Genomic DNA, 17,867 nt, shown 5'->3' with positions numbered 1-17,867 from the left:
CGGCTGCTCCTCCCCGGAAAAGCCGCGGGGCCGGCGGCCGCTCCGCCCCGGAACAGTCCCTCTGAGGCGCGGCGCGGCGAATCCCGGTCCCGCAAAGATGGTGCGGAAACTGAAGTACCACGAGCAGAAGCTGCTGCGGCGGCTGGACCTGGTGAACTGGGAGGCGTCGGGCGGGAACTTGGCGGAGGTGCGGGCTCTGCGGCGGTACCGGGTGGGCCGGCGGGAGGATTACGTGCAGTACAAGGCGCTGGCCCGCGCCGTGCGCGCCCTGGCGCGGCGCCTCCGCGACCTGGGCCCGGCCAGCGCCGCCTTCCGCGCCCGCTGCGCCGCCGCGCTGCTGGAGAAGCTGTACGGGCTGGGGCTGGTGAACAGCCGGCAGTCGCTGGCCGTGTGCGAGAGCCTCTCGGCCTCCGCCTTCTGCCGCCGGCGCCTGCCGTGCCTGCTGGTGAAGCTGCGCATGGCGCAGAACCTGCGGCACGCCGTCACCTTCGTGGAGCAGGGGCACGTCCGCGTGGGGCCCGAGGTGGTGACAGACCCCGCGCTCCTCGTGCCCCGCGCCGTCGAGGACTTCATCACCTGGGTGGACGCGTCGCGCCTGCGGCAGAAGGTGCTCGACTACAACCAGGAGCGTGACGACTTCGACCTGGCCGCCTAAGCCTGCCATGCCTCACAGGACACGCTCACCGATAACACCACCACGGGATATTCGCACACCTGCAAAGGGAGCCAGAAGGAAACTGTGCGCTTCCAGTGTCGTACTGACCTGCTCCTGGCTCCCTTTCACAGCTGATGCTTCCATTCATCCATTCAGAGGAACAACCTTTACACATCCACTGCTTCAAGAATACATCCAGTGGCCTAGCTCCATCATCATCCCTGGCAGCTGTCCTGGTTTAGGGCAGATTTTTCTTCTCCCCCGCTTCACGCTCAGATCTAAAGGTGCAGAACTTATTTCTGGGCTCGATACAGATGGGGATACCAGCATCACCCCAGGACACATCTCAGCTCCATCATCGTGCCCAGCTCCCTCATCCTTAAAAGTGCATCTCCATCATCCTTACATCCCATAAAGCAAAAGTGCTTGGAAAAGTCTCTGCCCAGTTGTAGGAGAGGATTTTAGTCAGGCTTAAGTGCTTGGCAGCTTAACAGCAGCTGCTGGAAGGGGTTTTAAGCCAAGCCGAGCGACTGTTTGAAGACTGAGTTCAGCTGCTTCACTGCTCTTTTTCCAAGAGGTTGTTCTGGTTCCTCCTTTGGCTGTTGAATGCACAGGAATCAGTTACTTCTGAAAGCGTTTTCTTTTGATATCAAGGAATAAGGAGGGGATTTCTCGGGGCCAGCAGTAAACAAGAAGGCCAAATACCATGTTTCTGGAACTGTTAAAAGTTTTAGCCAAAAACGGAATTAAAAACAAAACAAAAAAACTTTATTGTCATGTGAAGTTGTGAAGGGATGTTTGATGCTTTGAGTTGTGTCTTTGCTGTGTGGGGTTCCTGATGACCATTATGAATCATTTATGGATGAGGATATAACTGGGGAGGTGTTGGAGCAAAAGCTGGTGTAATCATAACTGCAGATTTGGGGGAACTTCTGCATTTAGTACATTAGCCAGGGTCTGTTGGGAACTTTGTTCATTTTTGATAAAAAAGCAGAAAAACAAAAATAAAACTGTTGGGTTTTTTAGTTGGTGAAGAAATGTGGGGACTGCTTTATGATATAGTTTCTCTGAGTTTATTCTGATTTTTAAATGGTCCAGTAAGCCCTGTTTGCCACCTTTCTGACCTTTTTTTTAAGTTTTTATGTAACTTATGTAAGTCTGGTTTTATTTTAATAGCTAGAAGGCTATTACTAAGTTCTAACATGTTTATCCTAGGGAATGCTCTCTTTCCCTTACCTGGGGCTATGAAAGGATTTGGCAGTAGGTTTAGGAGCAGAGCTGTGACTGTCCATCCCAAATCCAAAGAGCTGGAGTGCAGCTACTCTCAAAGCTCTGGATGTGGATGCCTTAGTGTGGCTTTTTTGAACAGAAGGTGTTCAGCTGAGGTATGTTTTGGAGGTACTGCATGACCATAATCTGTAACCAAATATTATGTCAGGCTTTTATAAGGCAAACAGAATGTTTACATTTCTTCCCAATCTCATAAGCCAGCTGTATTAAGCAGAACAATTAATAAAGCAATAGTAGATATTAAGAAAAGGACACTAAATGGGTGGATAAACCACTTGCCTACTACTGCTGTTTGTACCTGAATTTATTTCAGTAACCATAACCTCAACAACATCTTAACCTTTTTCTTAGAGCATGCATCTTGCTCTAAGAAATGCAACTTAAAGCAAAGTTTCACACATGAAGCCTGACTTTTAAAGACCTTCCCAGCTTCCCTTTCCTCTAGAACAGTGCCATCATTTCTTGGGAAATTTAGAAGGTGCCTTATTCAGGTGCAGGTTAAAGCAGTGCTTCTGCTGTGCTTTACTCTCTTGGGAGGAATTTAAGTAACAGCACAGTGACTGTGCAGGGCATTTTAGTACTGAGATGCTGAACTCCTGCTCTGCCCAGTGTGTCCAGCCCTTGGAGGAACTGTAGAAAAGGAAATGTCAAACCTCCAGCCTGTCAGCATCTGCAGTTTATATCATCAGCCCATTCCTTTTGTATGAAACCTACTTTTTATCATCAGCATCTGTAGCAGAAGAGAAATAACCCTGTAGACTGTTAAGCCGTGGGAATTGATTTCCCAAGAAATATGTAGGATAACAGCATCCATCACCCCTGCTCTCCTCCTATGGTACTGGAAATCAAATTCTTATGTTCTCTAAGAAATCAGGCTGTGTGTTTGTATGTCTGTGTGCTTTAGCTCTGGAATTTCTTAACTGTGCTGGTTGTACAGTAGCTGAGACCTGAGATGAGTGTCCCGCTCCTCAGTTTGTAGCAGCTGGCATCCTCACACATCCCTGACCAGAGCTGGGTCCGCTTCAAGTACAATAAAGAAATAAAATGGAAGTTCCAGCAGCACAGCCACATTCCTGCTGATGATGACAACCAGGGAAATAATGGCTTCCTTCCTTGTGTTCCACGGTGGTTTTGCCTTTAGTTCCAGGGTTTGGGTTTGTTTTCCAGAGCTGATATGCTGGGTGGTTCCCACTGCAGTTCTGGAGCTGAGGATTGAAAGGGCACAGGAAGCAGCTCCTACAGCCTTTCCCAACACTTGGATAAACATGGAGGCTTTTGTTAAATTCCAAGGCTGATCCAATGTCAGTAAATTTGGCACAGTTTCCATGGTCTTGTGTAAACTGGCATGAGGATATGATCCAACATTGCCCTTTTTTGGGCCAGGTCCTTCAAACTCTCCCCTCCAGAGCTCCGGGGACTTGCAGCAGGAGAACTTTGCATGTGAGAGTAACAGGATGGGGTCCTGGGTGTCCCTGTGCTTCTTCCCTGTACCTTCTCAAGTGGGCTTGATGTTCCTCAGGTGCCCCAACATCTCCGTGTGTCTTGCGGGAAGTTATTGCTGCAGGACAGAGGATGGTGGTGCTGGTGATGGGGCAAACTCACTCCATGCCTGACAAAACTTGGCAAATGCCACCTCCATATGTGCCTGTCCCAGGAGCCGGGGGGTGCAGGGGTACCAGCTTCTCCAGAAAGGGAGAATGGAGCTGCAGGGGGGCCTGGAAGTGCAAAAGCCATTGGAAAACAGCGAGCAGTTTCCAGGCAGGAGCTCTCACTTTGATAGTGGGCAGCAGGAAAGGAGATTTTACCAGGGCCTTTGGTTTTAGGTTCGAGGGGGTTATTTTTTTTCTCTGTTTTTTTTTTCCTTTTTGTTTTTTCTCTTCTCTTTTTTTCCGTTTTATTTTTTCTTTTCTTTTTTTTTTTTTTTTTTTTTTTTTTTTTTTTTTTTTTACTGACCTTGGCTTTCCCTTTATTTGAAGGCTGCCAAAGCAGAGAAGCTGAGGCTGAGGAATGTGGGGGAGCTGGAGGAAGGAGTCCTTCACACTGACACCTTTTGTGCTGCAGTGTGTAAAAAGCTGAGGCTGTCACTGAAATGCAAATGTGTGGCTTTTCACTGATCTAAGCTCCATTTTTTTCCCAGTAAACAAGAATGCTGCATGTTTTAAAGGCTGCTTCCATGACATTTTGGTGTGGCTTAGTGCTGACCTCAGTCAATCACTGACAGCACATCACCATGAGCCTTGGGGCTGAGGAAGGATGGTACATCCCCCCTCTCAAGATGGGAAATGGAGACTGAGAAACAAAGGTGGAACTGGGCAATTCCCAATTTTTGGGTGATGGTCCTATATCCTGGGCTAGGCCAGGGCCTCCCAGCCCTGCTGAAGGGCACTTCCCCATGCTCATGTCTGCAGCACTCCCCAGTAAGAAACCCCATAGCAGATGGAAGCATCACTGTCCCCTTTTTGAGCTCTGAATAAGGTTTTAAATACATCCCCTGACAGATCTGACCCTGGAGACTGCCATTTCTCATCACCAGGGAATGGGATCACCTTAGTCCCTATCCCAGAAGCCAAAACACTTCAATATTCACTGAATCTGGGGGATTATTATCTTAAGAGTTATGTCAACATTTACATGAGAGCCCCAGCTCTTGTCCCTGCTTTTAAATACACCATTTTAGGCAGTGAAGCATTTTTTCTGACCCACTGTTTGCTGTTTTAGGCCTGCAGCAGGACTTTGTAGCAGGAAACTTGCCTGCTGGGAACTACCCCCTCTCACTTCTCTGCAAGCACAGCAGTCTCTTCCTCCCTCGTATCAGCTGATTTTGAAGACAAAAAGTGTTTTGTTCCCAGCAGGCAGAGAAAGGGGAGGCTACCCATTAATGAGAGATGGAGATCTGAGCATGTCCCATTCCTTCTGGAGCTGCTATTAGGGGATCCCATGTGTCCCCAGCAGGGTGTCACCACAGTTTGATCCCACATGTCCCCAGCAGTAAATCACCACAGTTTCTGCGCTGCTGTGAACACGTCAGCAGGGTTGGTGAGTGCAAGCCCAGGCAGCACCACCACCCCAATCCCTACTCAGAGGAGCCACCAGCTCCTGAGAGGTTGGAATGGCTGTGTCACAGGGTAAAGTGCAGCCAGGCTGACCCGGCGGGTCCGTGTGACTGACATGGCAGTCCTGAACTTGTCCCTTGTACCTGAGCTTGGACTTGAAACACACCAGGGGAGCCATGTCCTAAAACCACCTTGTCTCCACACCATCTCCAAGAGCAGCTGGGGCACAGGGTCCCGTGCATGTATGGGGATGCTGGGCTTGGAGAAGGTGAAGGCTGTGCCCTCAAACCTCCTACACCTTGGAATGCTGTGCCCTCAAACCTCAAACCTGGAAGAGCCCTCAAACCTCCTACACCTTGGAATGCTGTGCCCTCAAACCTCAAACCTGGAAGAGCCCTCAAACCTCCTACACCTTGGCCCTCTCAGCTTCCCCGAAGAATGCAGGTGGGGAAGGAACGCTGGAAGTCACCTAATCCAAACCCCTGCTCAAAGCAGGGCGCACATAGGGCTGCCTCAGGTCTGCATGTCTCAGTGCGGGACACCTGAAGCACACTTTAATCACCCTCACTGTAAATTAAATTTTCCTCTTCCATCTAGTCGAAGTTTCCCCTGCTGCAGCCTGGGACTGCTGCGTCCCATCCCCACGCTGGACACAGCCATGTTTGAGGCGGATTATATTTCCCTGAATGCTGTCCACACACGGATAGGCAAAGCGACATGTCCTCTGTCACCCCTGTCACCCCGTTACCCGGGTGTCATTCCCACCCTTCCACAGGGATTTGGGGCTGGATAAGGGGCTGGAAGGAAGAAAGGAAGCGGAGGAGCGCGATCCCTCGAGGGCTGGGCACAGGGAGTGCGAGCAGTGAAGCTGCGTGAGGTGCTGCGCAGAAATTAACTCCTTAAAATTTCCCCTCACGTCACCATTGCTCCTCCCGTGCTCCCCCCAGATTCTCTTTTTGCTCTTTGCGGGGCTTCACGTACCTGCTGTGCGGTGTCCCGGTCGTCCCCTGCTCCCGTCCCGCCGTCCCAAGGAGCGGGATGTCCCCTCTGGCCACCCACGGCCCTCTGGAGCCGGGCGAGCAGCGGCTGCTCCCTCAGGACGCCGCCTCTGTCGCAGGCACAGCGACTGCCGGGCTCTCCCCGAAGGGGAGGGACCAAACTTTGCCTTAGTTTCCAGCTGAGACAATCTTTCTGAGGGAAATCCTCCCTGGGCCTGGAATACAAAGTTCTGCTATGGAGGCATGCCCAGCACTGCCTGCGCGTCCCGGCGGAGCCCGCGGCTGCTGAGGTGCTGGGCCGTGCCCCGGTAGGGCAGGGACAGAGTCATGTGCGGGCTCTTTGTGTGTGTGAGCTCGGTATCTCCCGGCTGGGGCTGGCTCAAGCAGCAGGAACCCCGAGGGAAAATTCCCCCGGATGGGTTGCAACACCCCGTGGAGGAGCTGCAATGCCTGTGGCCGGGTGAGCAGCGGGGGACGGCGCTTTGGCTCAAGGTTGTGCTGTAAAAATACAAATCTTTTCCTGTGTCCTTATAAAGCGGATAACCACAGTCTAGGGAGGCAGATCCCACTTTGGGTGTGACATCTGGGGTGGCTGCAGAGGAGTTTAGCACAGGTTCCTACCTGTGGGGCAGATCTGTACTCACCCTGCTTTGCATAGTCCTGGCGTTTGCCCCCTCAGTAATGCTGAATGCAGGGAGTTCACCTGAAGTAATAAAAGATTAATTTTGTGAGAGATCAGCAGCTGTGAAATGCCCCAATGAGCTGCAAGGCTAGCAAAGGGAGGCAGCAGGGGAGGTAGAATTTGGCTTGGCTTAAATTGCTCATTGTCCCCTTGGAGAGCTGCTGAGCTCCTGCCTTGGGATCAGCAGCTTCCCTTCCCTAACAGTATGGGTTTGAGCTGAAGCTGGAAAAGAATACAAAAGTTGTATGAAAAGGTCCAAGATTTTTTTTTCCTGTACTCTTGTCCAGACTTCATTTCAGTAATGGGCTGGACACATTAAAGTTTGACATTTTCAGGATAGATTTGATGCTGGTGAAGGGTGTTGGAGAACAAGTCACAAGATCTTTTTTTAATCTAAAGAAACAGGTTCTTCAAGGTAAGTGAGAGACAATGAGGAGGAGGAAGCAGTACACAGGTGGTTAGAGTAACAGAGATCCCATGATACTTCTTTGGCCCACTAGGGGCTCCAAAATTTAATTTTCTTCTTTATATATTCAGATTTCCCAGATGTGCAGGAGTCAAACTCAGTAGAAGACAAATATGGGTCTTTCTTTTGGATCTTATCTACACAGTCCAACCACCCAGGTGTGAAACAGGCTATGAATCTTGGTTTAAGACCATTCATCCTTGCCCTATCATCTCTTTTTATATGCTTAATTATTATTATCCCTTTTTATCATTTTCACTAAAGAACATCAGAGGATGCTTGCATAGATGTTTCTGTTTCTGATTTTCTCTGCAATAAAATGCTACCAGTAATACTGCAGCACTGGCAAGGGAGGAGCCAGTTCCCATGGTTAGTGAGCACAACAAACCTGTAGCAAATGTTCAATGTGGCTTTAGCTACAAGTCCTTTATATAAAGGACTGCACTTTGCTGCAGATTTCTGTGTCTACAGACCAAAACTCACCATCAGTATGTGATCACTGGTTTGAAGATAATTTATTTTTTTCCCCCATCATTCCTTTTTCCTGTTTTTTTGCATAAATCTTGGTTTCTCATGGTGCCTGTCTCATTTTTAATCCAGGAAGCCGCTGAGAGGAGCTGACCATCAGTGCACACCACTGAATGAGCATCTCTCTGTCACCACGTGCCTTCCTGCAGCATGACAGAGCTCCATGAAGCCGTGGCTGTGGGTGACTATGACCTGGTTAAGAAGATTTTGAAGGCAGGGCGCTGTGACCCAAACCAGAAGGATGTTGACTGGCATGGCAGGACCCCCCTGCACTGGGCTGCTGCCAAAGGTAAGGGCACCCCCAGCTCTGCTGCCTCTGTGAATGGACATCATAAAAGGTGATGCTGATCACCTGTGATTGTATCTAGGCTGGCAAAATCTCAGCTTGTGTTTGGTAATTTTGTCCCTAATGTGCAAAAAAAAAAAAGTTAAAAATGCATTTAAATGGGAACTTTGCCTACAAAATAGTTTATGAGACTGCTGTTAAACTGATTTTTAGCTTTTTTGCTTCCATCACACAGCAATTTGCAGTTTACATGATGTACACATAGGGAATGGCTGCTTTTTTCCCCTTTTCTAAGAGATGACTCCCGGAGTTTATTTCTCATGTACACCTGTGGGAAAGAGCAGGAGGTCAAACCCACTGTATTTACACCAGGTATTTATCAAACCAATTAGAACAAAATAATAACTGCATTTTTACATTGCTCTTTATATCCCCACCTTTTGAATGAACAATGCAGGACCAGAGCTGCTTGTAGCTCCCATTGGTCCTTCACCTTCAGAAGTGTCTGGTAAACTCAAATATCCCTTTGCAGCCCAAAAAATAGATGATGCAACAATAAATAATGTATAATTCCACACAGTGTAAAATGGGAAACTGGACCTCTACTTCTCTGTGCTACAGTATTTGTTGGGATCTCATGTCATCACATCTGTCTTTGCTCAGAAATCAAGTGTGTGATTTCCTGTTTTACACTTAAGACCATGTATCCAGCATCAAATGGATTATTAGGCATTTGAACATTAGCAAAGGGGACTTAACAAAAATGATGGTGAGAAGCTGACAGAGCCTAGATGTGATTTGGAGTAGTCTAGCTCAGTCAAGGCAGTGTGAAGTGGTGTAGAAATAACTTTTTTTTTTTTTTTTTGCTTCTTTAAGCAATTCCACTAGTTAGAAAAATGTGAAAGTGAATGAAGAAGCAGTAGTTTCTCCACCTGCTATCCAAAAATCTTTGTTTTAGTAAAGCTGTTCATAGATTTTCCCATTCTCAATGTTTAAATTTTATTTTGCAATTGAACTAAAAACTAAAATGAAGCAATGAAATAGCCAATTGGTCAATGACTAATTGAGATGTGCTGTTCAGAAATTAGAAAGCTTTTTGATTTGGTTGTTGTTTTTGTTGTAAATTTATCCTGGAAAATGTCGAGTTTGAGAGAAAATAACCAGCATTTTCAGTTCAGTATCCCTGATATGATAAACCAGATAGTCAGGTGGGTGAAATCTGTCTGAGGGAATTATGACCAGCTGTGTGTGACCCCCTTGTGCATCCCGAAGGTATAAATTGTAAAGCATCTTCTCTGCTGGCTTTGCTGCGCGTTGCCAGGGCGCTCGGACCTGGTCAGGCTCCTGGTGGATCACGGTGCCCGGCCCTGCCTGCGGAGCGATGTGGGCTGGACCGCGGCGCACTTCGCTGCCGAGGCGGGCAAGCTGCGGGTGCTCCGCGCCCTTCACTCCCTGCACGCTGCTATGGATGCCGCCGACCTCTTCGGAGACACTCCCCGGAGGCTCGCGGAGATCTACGGACACCGGGAGTGCTGCAGATTCTTGGAAAAGTGAGTAGTGGTGGCAGGTCTCGCTGCGGCTGCAGTGAAAATTAACTTCACTGCTCCACAGAGGACCAGAACGCACAAGGTGTGTTACTATCTTCCCACTCAAAGCCTGCTAAAACCCTGACACACAAGCTGTAGTGGGCGAGCAAACACGGGCCTGTCAGGGGGAAGCCGTGAGAAGACATTCTTTTATTCCCCTGCCTCCTGCGGTTTCCCTTGGTATGTTTTCAAAATCGTTACCACTTCATGACATCATTGTTTTTGTAAGGATGTTGCAGAGCCGTTATTAAGCAACTGAAATAAAAGCAACAACTGACGAGTGTTAAGCCCTTACAGTGGTGAATAGCAAATGCACGGGCTGAGTTCTTTAGGAACAGCCCTTGGCAGCTGTGTGTGTGTCTGTGTGTGTATATATATTTATATGTATATCATTTGGCTTTCTTATAGTAAAGAAAAAAAGCCACCCTATTTTTTACATAATCACTGTAAATTAGACCACTTAATAGGATGGTCATATAGTACTTCCAAATTTTGGGAAAATCTTTGTTGTCTTAATTGCTTACAGTTAGCACTGTGGCAGCACATGCCATAATAAATATGTTTTTTAATGGTTCCCAATTACCATTCCTGTTTTTCAGCTGTTGGCTCGGCTCACAGGTATTTTCATCCTTGCAAAGGTGTTTCCCTGGATCAGGATGCTTTACTGCAGAGGTTTGAGCTGTGTCCCATCCTTCATCTCTGTAAAGGAGTGGGACGGATCACCAGAGGCCAACCAACTTGTTCAGTGCAAGCCACGGTCCCAACACTATTTTACTTCAACACACTGCCCACAAAAGACACATGTGCCAGACCCTGGAATGCTGAGAGCTCCCAAAAGTGTTTTCTCCCTGGGTTTTTCTGTGACATTAGAGTCCCATCATCATCCTTCACTGGCACCACTTCCACATTCTCAAGACTGCTTTGATACCATATATATCCTGTTTGTTGTTTTTTTAATAGGCATTTATCTAACTCAAAGTCTCCAGCTTGCCAGTGCAGCACACAAGCTGCCAAGTTTGAAATCAGGCACGGTGACAGGCAGATATCTGAGGAGGCCAGTGCCTTACAAATGCCACTTTTCATTAATCCATATGAACTTTTCTGTAGGTACTCCTGTCCTTCTGCTGTACTTCTTCAGCTTGGTTCCTGCTGAAATGCCCCATGCCCACCTTTTATCTTGACACATCAGAGTCCTTCCAGAAGAAAAGACAGCCAAACTGGGCAAAATTTCCCTGTACAGAGCCCAGAAAACTTTGTAGTGGAGGCACAAGCTCTGGTTTCCAAGCTCTGGTTTCCAAACTCTGGCTGTTGGAAGCTGCTAATAGCTTTGCATTTTACCTGCCCACCCAACACAGAATCATAGAATGGTGGGAAGGGGCCTTAAAGCTCCTCTCATTCCAACCCCTTACCATGGACAGGGACCCCTTCCACTAGATCAGATTGCTCAAAGCCCTTTCCAGTGTGATAGAGCTGAACACTGCCAGAAAAGAGCATCCAGACCATCTTAGAGCTAAAGTCTTTTTGGGTTTGGAACTGACATGTCGTAATCTCCCACTATTCACCACTTTCCTTCCACACAGATGTATCAGCTCTTCTTACTTTCAGACCCTCAGTTTAAAGGCATTTAGGCAGCCAGCAGCTGATAATGAAGCTTTGCAAATTAGATTTTTTTACTACCTACCCAGTGTCTAGGTAGTAAAGCTCAGGTCGGCCAGACCTCTGAGAATGGGGCATTGTCTTCCAGCGGAGATTCTCTTTATACTCTTCTCAGCTCTTGGCATACTTAGTTTCTACACCAGAACAGGTAAATATTATCTAATCCAGAAGGTGAAAGTCTGCAGACTTCTGTCCCTTGGATGAAAAATTTATAGCAATTACTTGCCTATTCAATGCTGTCTGTTTTGCACTAATCTCACCAGTAATTCCTGCCAAGTCTGTAGAATTTCCTGTGCCCTGGATGTGCTCCAGAGCCATAGAAGCAGGGGACAGGGGAATTGGCTGGATGATGCCAAAGGGCAATGCCTATGGCAGGCAGAGGTGCCTGGGAGAATGATTGACAGGTTGATTGCCAGAATGATTGACATCATCATCTAAGACACCTTAGCAACAGCCCATGGTGACTCAGGTCAGCTGATGAAGGGCTTTCTGAGGTGAATGACTCAGATTTAAAGTGGAAAACTCATGATTTAAGGTGGAAAACTTGTCTTTCAGAATCACATGCTGGCCTGACTCATCCCAGAGCTGCATGGCTCAGCATGGCTGGGATATCTAATGACTGGAAGATGCTTCAAATGCCCAGTCTAGAACACACGCAGAACCTGTACAATCACCTCATGGCCATAACCCAGCCTGTGGGCAGCCACAAGTTTATCACTGAGGCTCAGGAATACTTTTTAAAACCAGCCACTATAATTTATGACCACAGTGGATGCTTTTACCCTCACACTGGCATCACATCAGCCAACTTGGAGTAAACTAGGAGGAACGGTTGTCACTTGTAGTGTAATTTCGATTACTGTCTGCTCCTTCAGATGTGCAGAAGGTCCCAGAGGTGATGTCCAGGGTCAGGCAGTGCCAAAGAGTACAGGGCAGCACTGTGTATGCCTGAGACAGAGAATTAGGAGTGTGCTTGCACAAAATACTGTGCGGCACAGAGCATCTCTGCTTTCCACACAGTGGTGTGTGTGGGATATAAATATGAGGAACATTTTGTTACACACCATCCCTGTCATATTTGGATATTTGCCTGTCATGCAAAAAGAGAAAAAAGGAAATTTTTAAAACCATCTGAGGGTCTGCACCAACTGTAGGGCTGATGTGCCTATCTACATAGGCTGTGAGCATCCAAATCCTTCATTAATCCAAATTCAGCCCCCTCTAGCACCATGTGACCCTCGCATGCTGTTTGTTGGTCCCCAGGTGTTGCCAGCTGCCTTCCTGGGCCGGGCCACTGAATTATGCTGAGGACTGCACCCACATGGAAATATGACATGTATCAACATGTAAATATTATTAACTTGCAAATATTAGGAATATTCCGCTGCTGAGTATCAGTACCACTCACTGAGGTTTGCATGAACATGCAAAAGTTAGGAAACAGCTGCTTTCAAAACAGCTGCTTCTGAATAGCAAATGCGTATTTTACATTAGATTTGGCTTGCATGAAAAAGGCTTTACTCTTGATGCTATGAGACCTGCCAAAAAAGGCACAGAGACCCCTCAGCCCATGTCTGCTGCCAGCCTCTCTGCAAAGTGCCAGCTGTTGAAATTGTACCCAAGGGTCCTGCTGTCTAAGATCAGGGCATATATATACTCATGTGTAAATAAATAAAGGAATCTTTATATTTAAAAGTTTTATAGAAAAAGGTTTCTTGCCCTTGGGAGCAGATACTTAATAGAAGACAATAGGGTAGTTCAGTTGGAAGGGATCTACTGCTAGTCCTATGTCCTCACCACTTCAGGACTGACCAGAATTTAAAGCATCTTAAGAAGGCCCAAATGCCTCTTAAACACCAGCAGCTGTGGGGCATCAACCACCAGTGTCAAACATAGGCCCTGTGGAGACCTTAGAGCACCTTTCAGTACCTGAAGGGAGCCTACAAGAGAGCTGGAGAGGAACTTTGGACAAGGGCATGGACAAGGGGGAATGGCCTGGGTAGGTAGGATTAGATATATTAGGAATCAATTCTTGACTGTGAGGCTGGTGAGGCCCTGGCAGAGGTTGCCCAGAGAAGCTGCAGCTGCCCCATCCCTGGAAGTGTCCAAGGCCAAGCTGGGTGGGGCTTTGAGCAGCCTGGTCTAGGGGAAGGTGTCCCTGTCCATGGCAGAAGGTATGGAATGAGATAATGTCCCTTCGAGCTGAAACCATTCTGTGATTCTATGACATGGAAAGCCCACATGATGAGATCCATCAATATGGAGCTGCTGACTTTGCTCTGTGCTGGCAGCTAGAGCAGCATTGCACTCATGTGACAGAAATGCTCTCTTACAGAAAAGAAGGATTTTTCCTGATATTGGATGTTTTTTCTGACAGAGATTCCTGAATCCTGAGTGCCTACAAAATCAGAGCCCTGCCGGAGGAGGAAAGGGTTGGTCTTCTCCTTGGCTAGATTTACACTTGGAATGTCCATGTCTGAATGCAGGCAGTGCTGGGGCCTGGGCTCTCCCTGTGAGGGGAGGTTGGGGCTGCACCATGCTGGACACACTGTGATCTTTCTCAATTGTGGGTGGCATCAGGGTTTTGACCAGACTGAGACACAAGCCCTGAGCCCCCAGATGGGCACCCGTGAACAGAGATGTGTGTGCTGTGCTCACTCTTGGTTTCTCTCCCAGAGCAGAGGTGGAGAGCAGGAACTACCACAGGAAAGCTGCACTGAGAAAAATCCCCTTAGACCAGAGAGATGAAGACTGGGAACTCAAGAAAGAAGACCTTAAGAAAAATCCACCATGTTTTTGGGAGAAGGGTACGGCCTCTATTCTAAAGAAAAATGGGGGGAAAAGGGGGAAGCAGTAGTGTTTGGTGCCTGTTTGGTGCCTCTGAGCACTTGCAATGCAGAGCAAAGGCACTGGCAGACTTCAGGTGGATCTGTAGTGTGATATTTGTGTGAACAGAATAAGCAGAAGGCTACAAGAGTGCATCCTTAGAGACACACTGTAAATAATCTCCTTAAGAGCTAGAAGAGCTTCAGCCTCTCTGTGTGTTTCTATGTATCTGATCTCTAAAATAAAAACAATTGAAGGATATGTTTAAATATTCCAATACTGTAAATCACTGCAATGTTTAGAGTTCCTGCAATGGCAGTTACACATATTGCCAGGGAAAAAATAGTCTTGATCCTACCTGATTCACAAAAGCATCTTGGATTGTGGTTCTGCTTGCTCTGCTGATGTCTGTGCCCTTTGCATCTTTACTTCTGTCACTGAGTCAACCAGGAGGCTCTACATGGACTTGCAGCCTCTGGTGATGCCTGTCTCATTTCTTGGAAGTGAGATGTACTTGCTTCTTCTGGATAAAGCTGAGATATTAATGCTAAGCTTTTACTTGACACATGGATCCAACAGCCTGAATCTTCCATTCCTGGCCCAGCAAAAGGGAAAATATGCTCCTTCCTTGCTGGTTTCAGACAGCTGTGATTACCAAGGGTACTGGAGCACTGCCTTTTTTTAGCATTGTCCCCAGCCATATTCATGTTTCTGCAAATAGAAAGGATGTGCAAGTGTTATTGAGTTCTGCTTCTGCTCATCAATGCTTTCCATGGCAAAAGCATTTTTAACACTTTCACTTCTCAGTCATAAAGACTTGGAATGTGACTCAGAGTGGTTTTCCATACTGCACCAGCACAGGGCAGCCCTTCCCATTGACTTCTGACAGCTGTCATGTGTCAGCTTCTCCAGGCTGGGCACATGCTGCATCTGTATCCATGGGCTGTGCAGGGTGGTTGTGCTGATGGACACCCTGTCCCCTGCAGTGCCAGCTGAGTGGGGCTGGTGCATAGGAGTGGGATTCTGTGCTGGCTGTCACATTTTCATGGGGATGGAAGGAGGGATCTGCAGTGTGATTCACTGGGACTGTGGTGTTTTATGTGGTGATTTTTGCAAGGTGCTGGATGTTGCCTGCTGAGTCTTGTGGCATGTGAGATTGGGAGGGATAGATGTTGCACAAGATGTAGGGTATGAGATGGATCTTCCAGGGCTTTCCTGTGAAAGTGGTTGGGATTGTAATGTTAAAGGATGAAGATCATGAAGAGCAGCAGGGGAAGAAGGGATGTGTGGCTTTTTGTCCTTTCAAGGTCTCTCCCAGGGGAGATGTGTCCAGAAGAGATGCTTACAATCTGCCTTTGGACCTGAGCTGCTGGTAGAAGTGACCAGTTCAGGTTCTGCTCCATTCTGCATGTTTCACCTGCTGTGGTGGGTTGACCTCAGGAGCAGTTAGATGCCCACCCAGCTGTTCCTTCACTGTCACCCATAAATGGGGTGGAAAATAGGATGGAAAGCTGATGGATCGAGAAAAATACAGTGAAATCACTAACCAGTTACTGTCACAGATGAAACAGACTTGATGTGCAGAAAATGAATTTATTTACCTACTAAAAGTACAATAGGATGATGAGAAATAAACACAAACTAGAACCCGCCGCCTCCACCACCCTTTCATCTGAAGCTCAACTTCCCTCCTTCATCTCCAGCTCCTCCACCTCCTCTTCCACAGCAGCACAGGGGGAAGGAAAATGAAATTGCAGTCAGTTCACAGTGAGTTGTCTCCTCCACTCCCTTTTCATGCTGTTTCCCTGATCCAGAACAAAACTTGGGTGTTTCACTGAGCCAGAGTGCAGTGGGAAAAGTCAACCTCATCTCCAGGTGAGAGCAGGCCAGGAGAGCAGTGCCACAGAGCAGGCAATCCTGTCCTTGCAGGCAGTGGGGCACAGAGGACACGCAGGGCTGCAGTGGGCAGGGGGCTCTGCAGCCCCTGAGCTCCCTGGGGCCGTTCCTGCCTCGCTCTTTGTGGCTCAGTGACCACCTCTGGGGAGTGACAGGGCTCAGCGTGTTCACACTGAGCTGTCAGCCACTGCCAGGCACTCATACAGCCCATAATATATCACACAGAAGGAAAGGTAAACCAAAATACAGAGAAAACCTGCAGTTGATTTCCGTTGTTTCCATCAGAAAATGCCAGAGCATTTGGTGGCCAGTTTGCGGTATTTTAACTACCCTTTTACGGCCAGCCCCTGTACCAGGTCTAAATAACTTTGTTACTGACAATAATTAAACTCAAATAATTATCTATGTGAAATTATAATTGAAAATATATGGTGTAAGTCACATTAATTTAGTTCATAGTATTTGAATTATATATTTTTAATATCAGTGATGAGAACATTTGTATCATGTACAATGTTTGGAAAGTTGCACTAGAGATTAAACTACTTGTTTTCTATAATGTAGTATTACCATTTTGCATGAGCTCCAGATTTTATTACAGTCCCTAACTCATGCAAACCTTGCGTTTTACACTTCTTTCTAAGGGAAGAATCTTTAGCAGTGCCTTTTCTAATTTGGGGTTGCTGAAAACCAGAACAAGGGAGTGAAGACCCGGAAAAATGTACTGAAATACTAAAATGAGAAATGTCATATGATTTAACTTCTTTGTGACATAAACCATATTTAAAACCAAACACACAAAGTTGATGCTGTACACCACTAAGAAGGAGAAAATAGATTTCATGGCTCTGATGTGGGCATCCATGCTGAGGTCCTTCATGGAGTTGGTCTGCATCGTGCGCTTGTGTCTCCAGAGAGAAAAGAGAAGGAAAACAGCAGAAAAGATGACTGCCAGGAATGAAGCAGCATATTCAAAGCCAGCGAGAAAAAAAGAAGGGAAAAAATGTTTATCCATTTTGATATTTGCTGTCCCAAAGTTTCCTTGTCCTGTGGAATTGCTGTTGCAGTGCGGTGTATCAGCGACATCATAGGCAACAATGCCGACAGCCAAAGCTAAAATCCCTGATCCCAACAAGAGCCAGGGCACCATCCTGTCAATTTTTAATTTCAGGTAGATGAAGAACCTGTTCCTGAAAGTGGCAATTTTTATACAATAAAAACCACAAAGAGAGGCTGAAAACCACAAGTTGCAATGATTAAAAAAGGCTTGAAAAAATACAGCTAGTTGAAGTATGGTTTGCACATAAAGGTAATTGGGATAAATAAAGGAAAGAAATTTATATATCCAGGCAATGCACAAATACCAAAACCTGGAGCATCCCAGCAGCAGCAAGATCTTCTCATTAGAGTTCAGGGTTTTCTTTTTGACACAGGCAATGCAAAGCACACAAACGATGAAAGCATTGATCCACATGCCAGCAAATGCCTCCAGGGTGATGATGGCCACAGTTGTGGCCCCGTATGCAGTGACATTGGATTGCCGTCGAGGGTGACAAGCTTCCATGGTGCGAGCTGGTGATCAGAGCTGTGCTGGCCAAGGGGGCTGTGGCAGCAGAGCCTGAGGCAGGTCAGTGGCTGCTCTTGGTGGAGTGTCAGGGATGGCAACAGGAGCTTTATAGAGCTGCTGCTGCTGCTGCTGCTGCTGGGGGGGATTTTGGTGCCGCTGCTGTGGGCACAGGGCAGGTGCAGGGATGTAAATGTGCTGGGTATCCCCTTACCCGGGGCCACTCTTGACTATTTGAATGTTGGTTTGGGGGGGCTGTGCTGGGTGTCACAAACAGCGGAGATGTTTTTCTGCGGTGTTTTCATTTTGAGACTGATCCCTGTTTGATCAGTGTCAGGCTTGAGGATCTGAGTTCTTCTATTCCTTTGTCACCTACTATGT

The 17,867-nt window shown here is 47.3% G+C and overlaps 3 protein-coding genes across 4 annotated transcripts; 2 read left to right on the top strand and 1 right to left on the bottom strand.

Moving 5' to 3' along the window:
- Window positions 1–38: 38 nt before the first annotated feature.
- Window positions 39–3,007, top strand: IMP3 (IMP U3 small nucleolar ribonucleoprotein 3). The gene has a single exon (XM_063153108.1). The coding sequence runs from the start codon at window positions 98–100 to the stop codon at window positions 653–655; it is 558 nt and encodes a 185-aa protein (XP_063009178.1). The 5' UTR covers window positions 39–97; the 3' UTR covers window positions 656–3,007.
- Window positions 3,008–6,163: 3,156 nt separating this feature from the next.
- ANKRD66 (ankyrin repeat domain 66) lies at window positions 6,164–16,295 on the top strand. 2 transcript variants are annotated; one of them, XM_063153109.1, is made up of 4 exons: window positions 6,164–6,456; window positions 7,745–7,961; window positions 9,280–9,508; window positions 13,877–16,295. In XM_063153109.1, exons 2-4 carry the CDS (start codon window positions 7,823–7,825, stop codon window positions 14,055–14,057), a joined length of 549 nt encoding a protein of 182 aa, XP_063009179.1. In that variant the 5' UTR covers window positions 6,164–6,456; window positions 7,745–7,822; the 3' UTR covers window positions 14,058–16,295. The 2 variants fall into 2 exon arrangements, with proteins under 2 accessions (XP_063009179.1, XP_063009180.1); XM_063153110.1 differs by lacking the exon at window positions 6,164–6,456 and adding an exon at window positions 7,553–7,632.
- A 231-nt stretch (window positions 16,296–16,526) lies between these two features.
- On the bottom strand, window positions 16,527–17,486 carry LOC134416851 (taste receptor type 2 member 40-like). The gene has a single exon (XM_063153532.1). The coding sequence runs from the start codon at window positions 17,484–17,486 to the stop codon at window positions 16,527–16,529; it is 960 nt and encodes a 319-aa protein (XP_063009602.1).
- Window positions 17,487–17,867: the final 381 nt, after the last annotated feature.

This window comes from Melospiza melodia, chromosome 3, assembly GCF_035770615.1.
Source record: "Melospiza melodia melodia isolate bMelMel2 chromosome 3, bMelMel2.pri, whole genome shotgun sequence".
NCBI lineage: Eukaryota > Metazoa > Chordata > Aves > Passeriformes > Passerellidae > Melospiza > Melospiza melodia.
This window is presented reverse-complemented; position numbering and strand designations above follow the sequence as displayed.

Excerpts from the sequence above, each read along its gene's own strand:
- IMP3 (XM_063153108.1), top strand. The coding sequence starts at position 98 with ATGGTGCGGAAACTGAAGTACCACGAGCAGAAGCTGCTGCGGCGGCTG.
- ANKRD66 (XM_063153109.1), top strand. The coding sequence starts at position 7,823 with ATGACAGAGCTCCATGAAGCCGTGGCTGTGGGTGACTATGACCTGGTT. Across the intron at positions 7,962-9,279 it reads GCACTGGGCTGCTGCCAAAG|GGCGCTCGGACCTGGTCAGG; the intron begins GTAAGGGCACCC and ends GCGCGTTGCCAG. Across the intron at positions 9,509-13,876 it reads TGCTGCAGATTCTTGGAAAA|AGCAGAGGTGGAGAGCAGGA; the intron begins GTGAGTAGTGGT and ends TTTCTCTCCCAG.
- LOC134416851 (XM_063153532.1), bottom strand. The coding sequence starts at position 17,486 with ATGGAAGCTTGTCACCCTCGACGGCAATCCAATGTCACTGCATACGGG.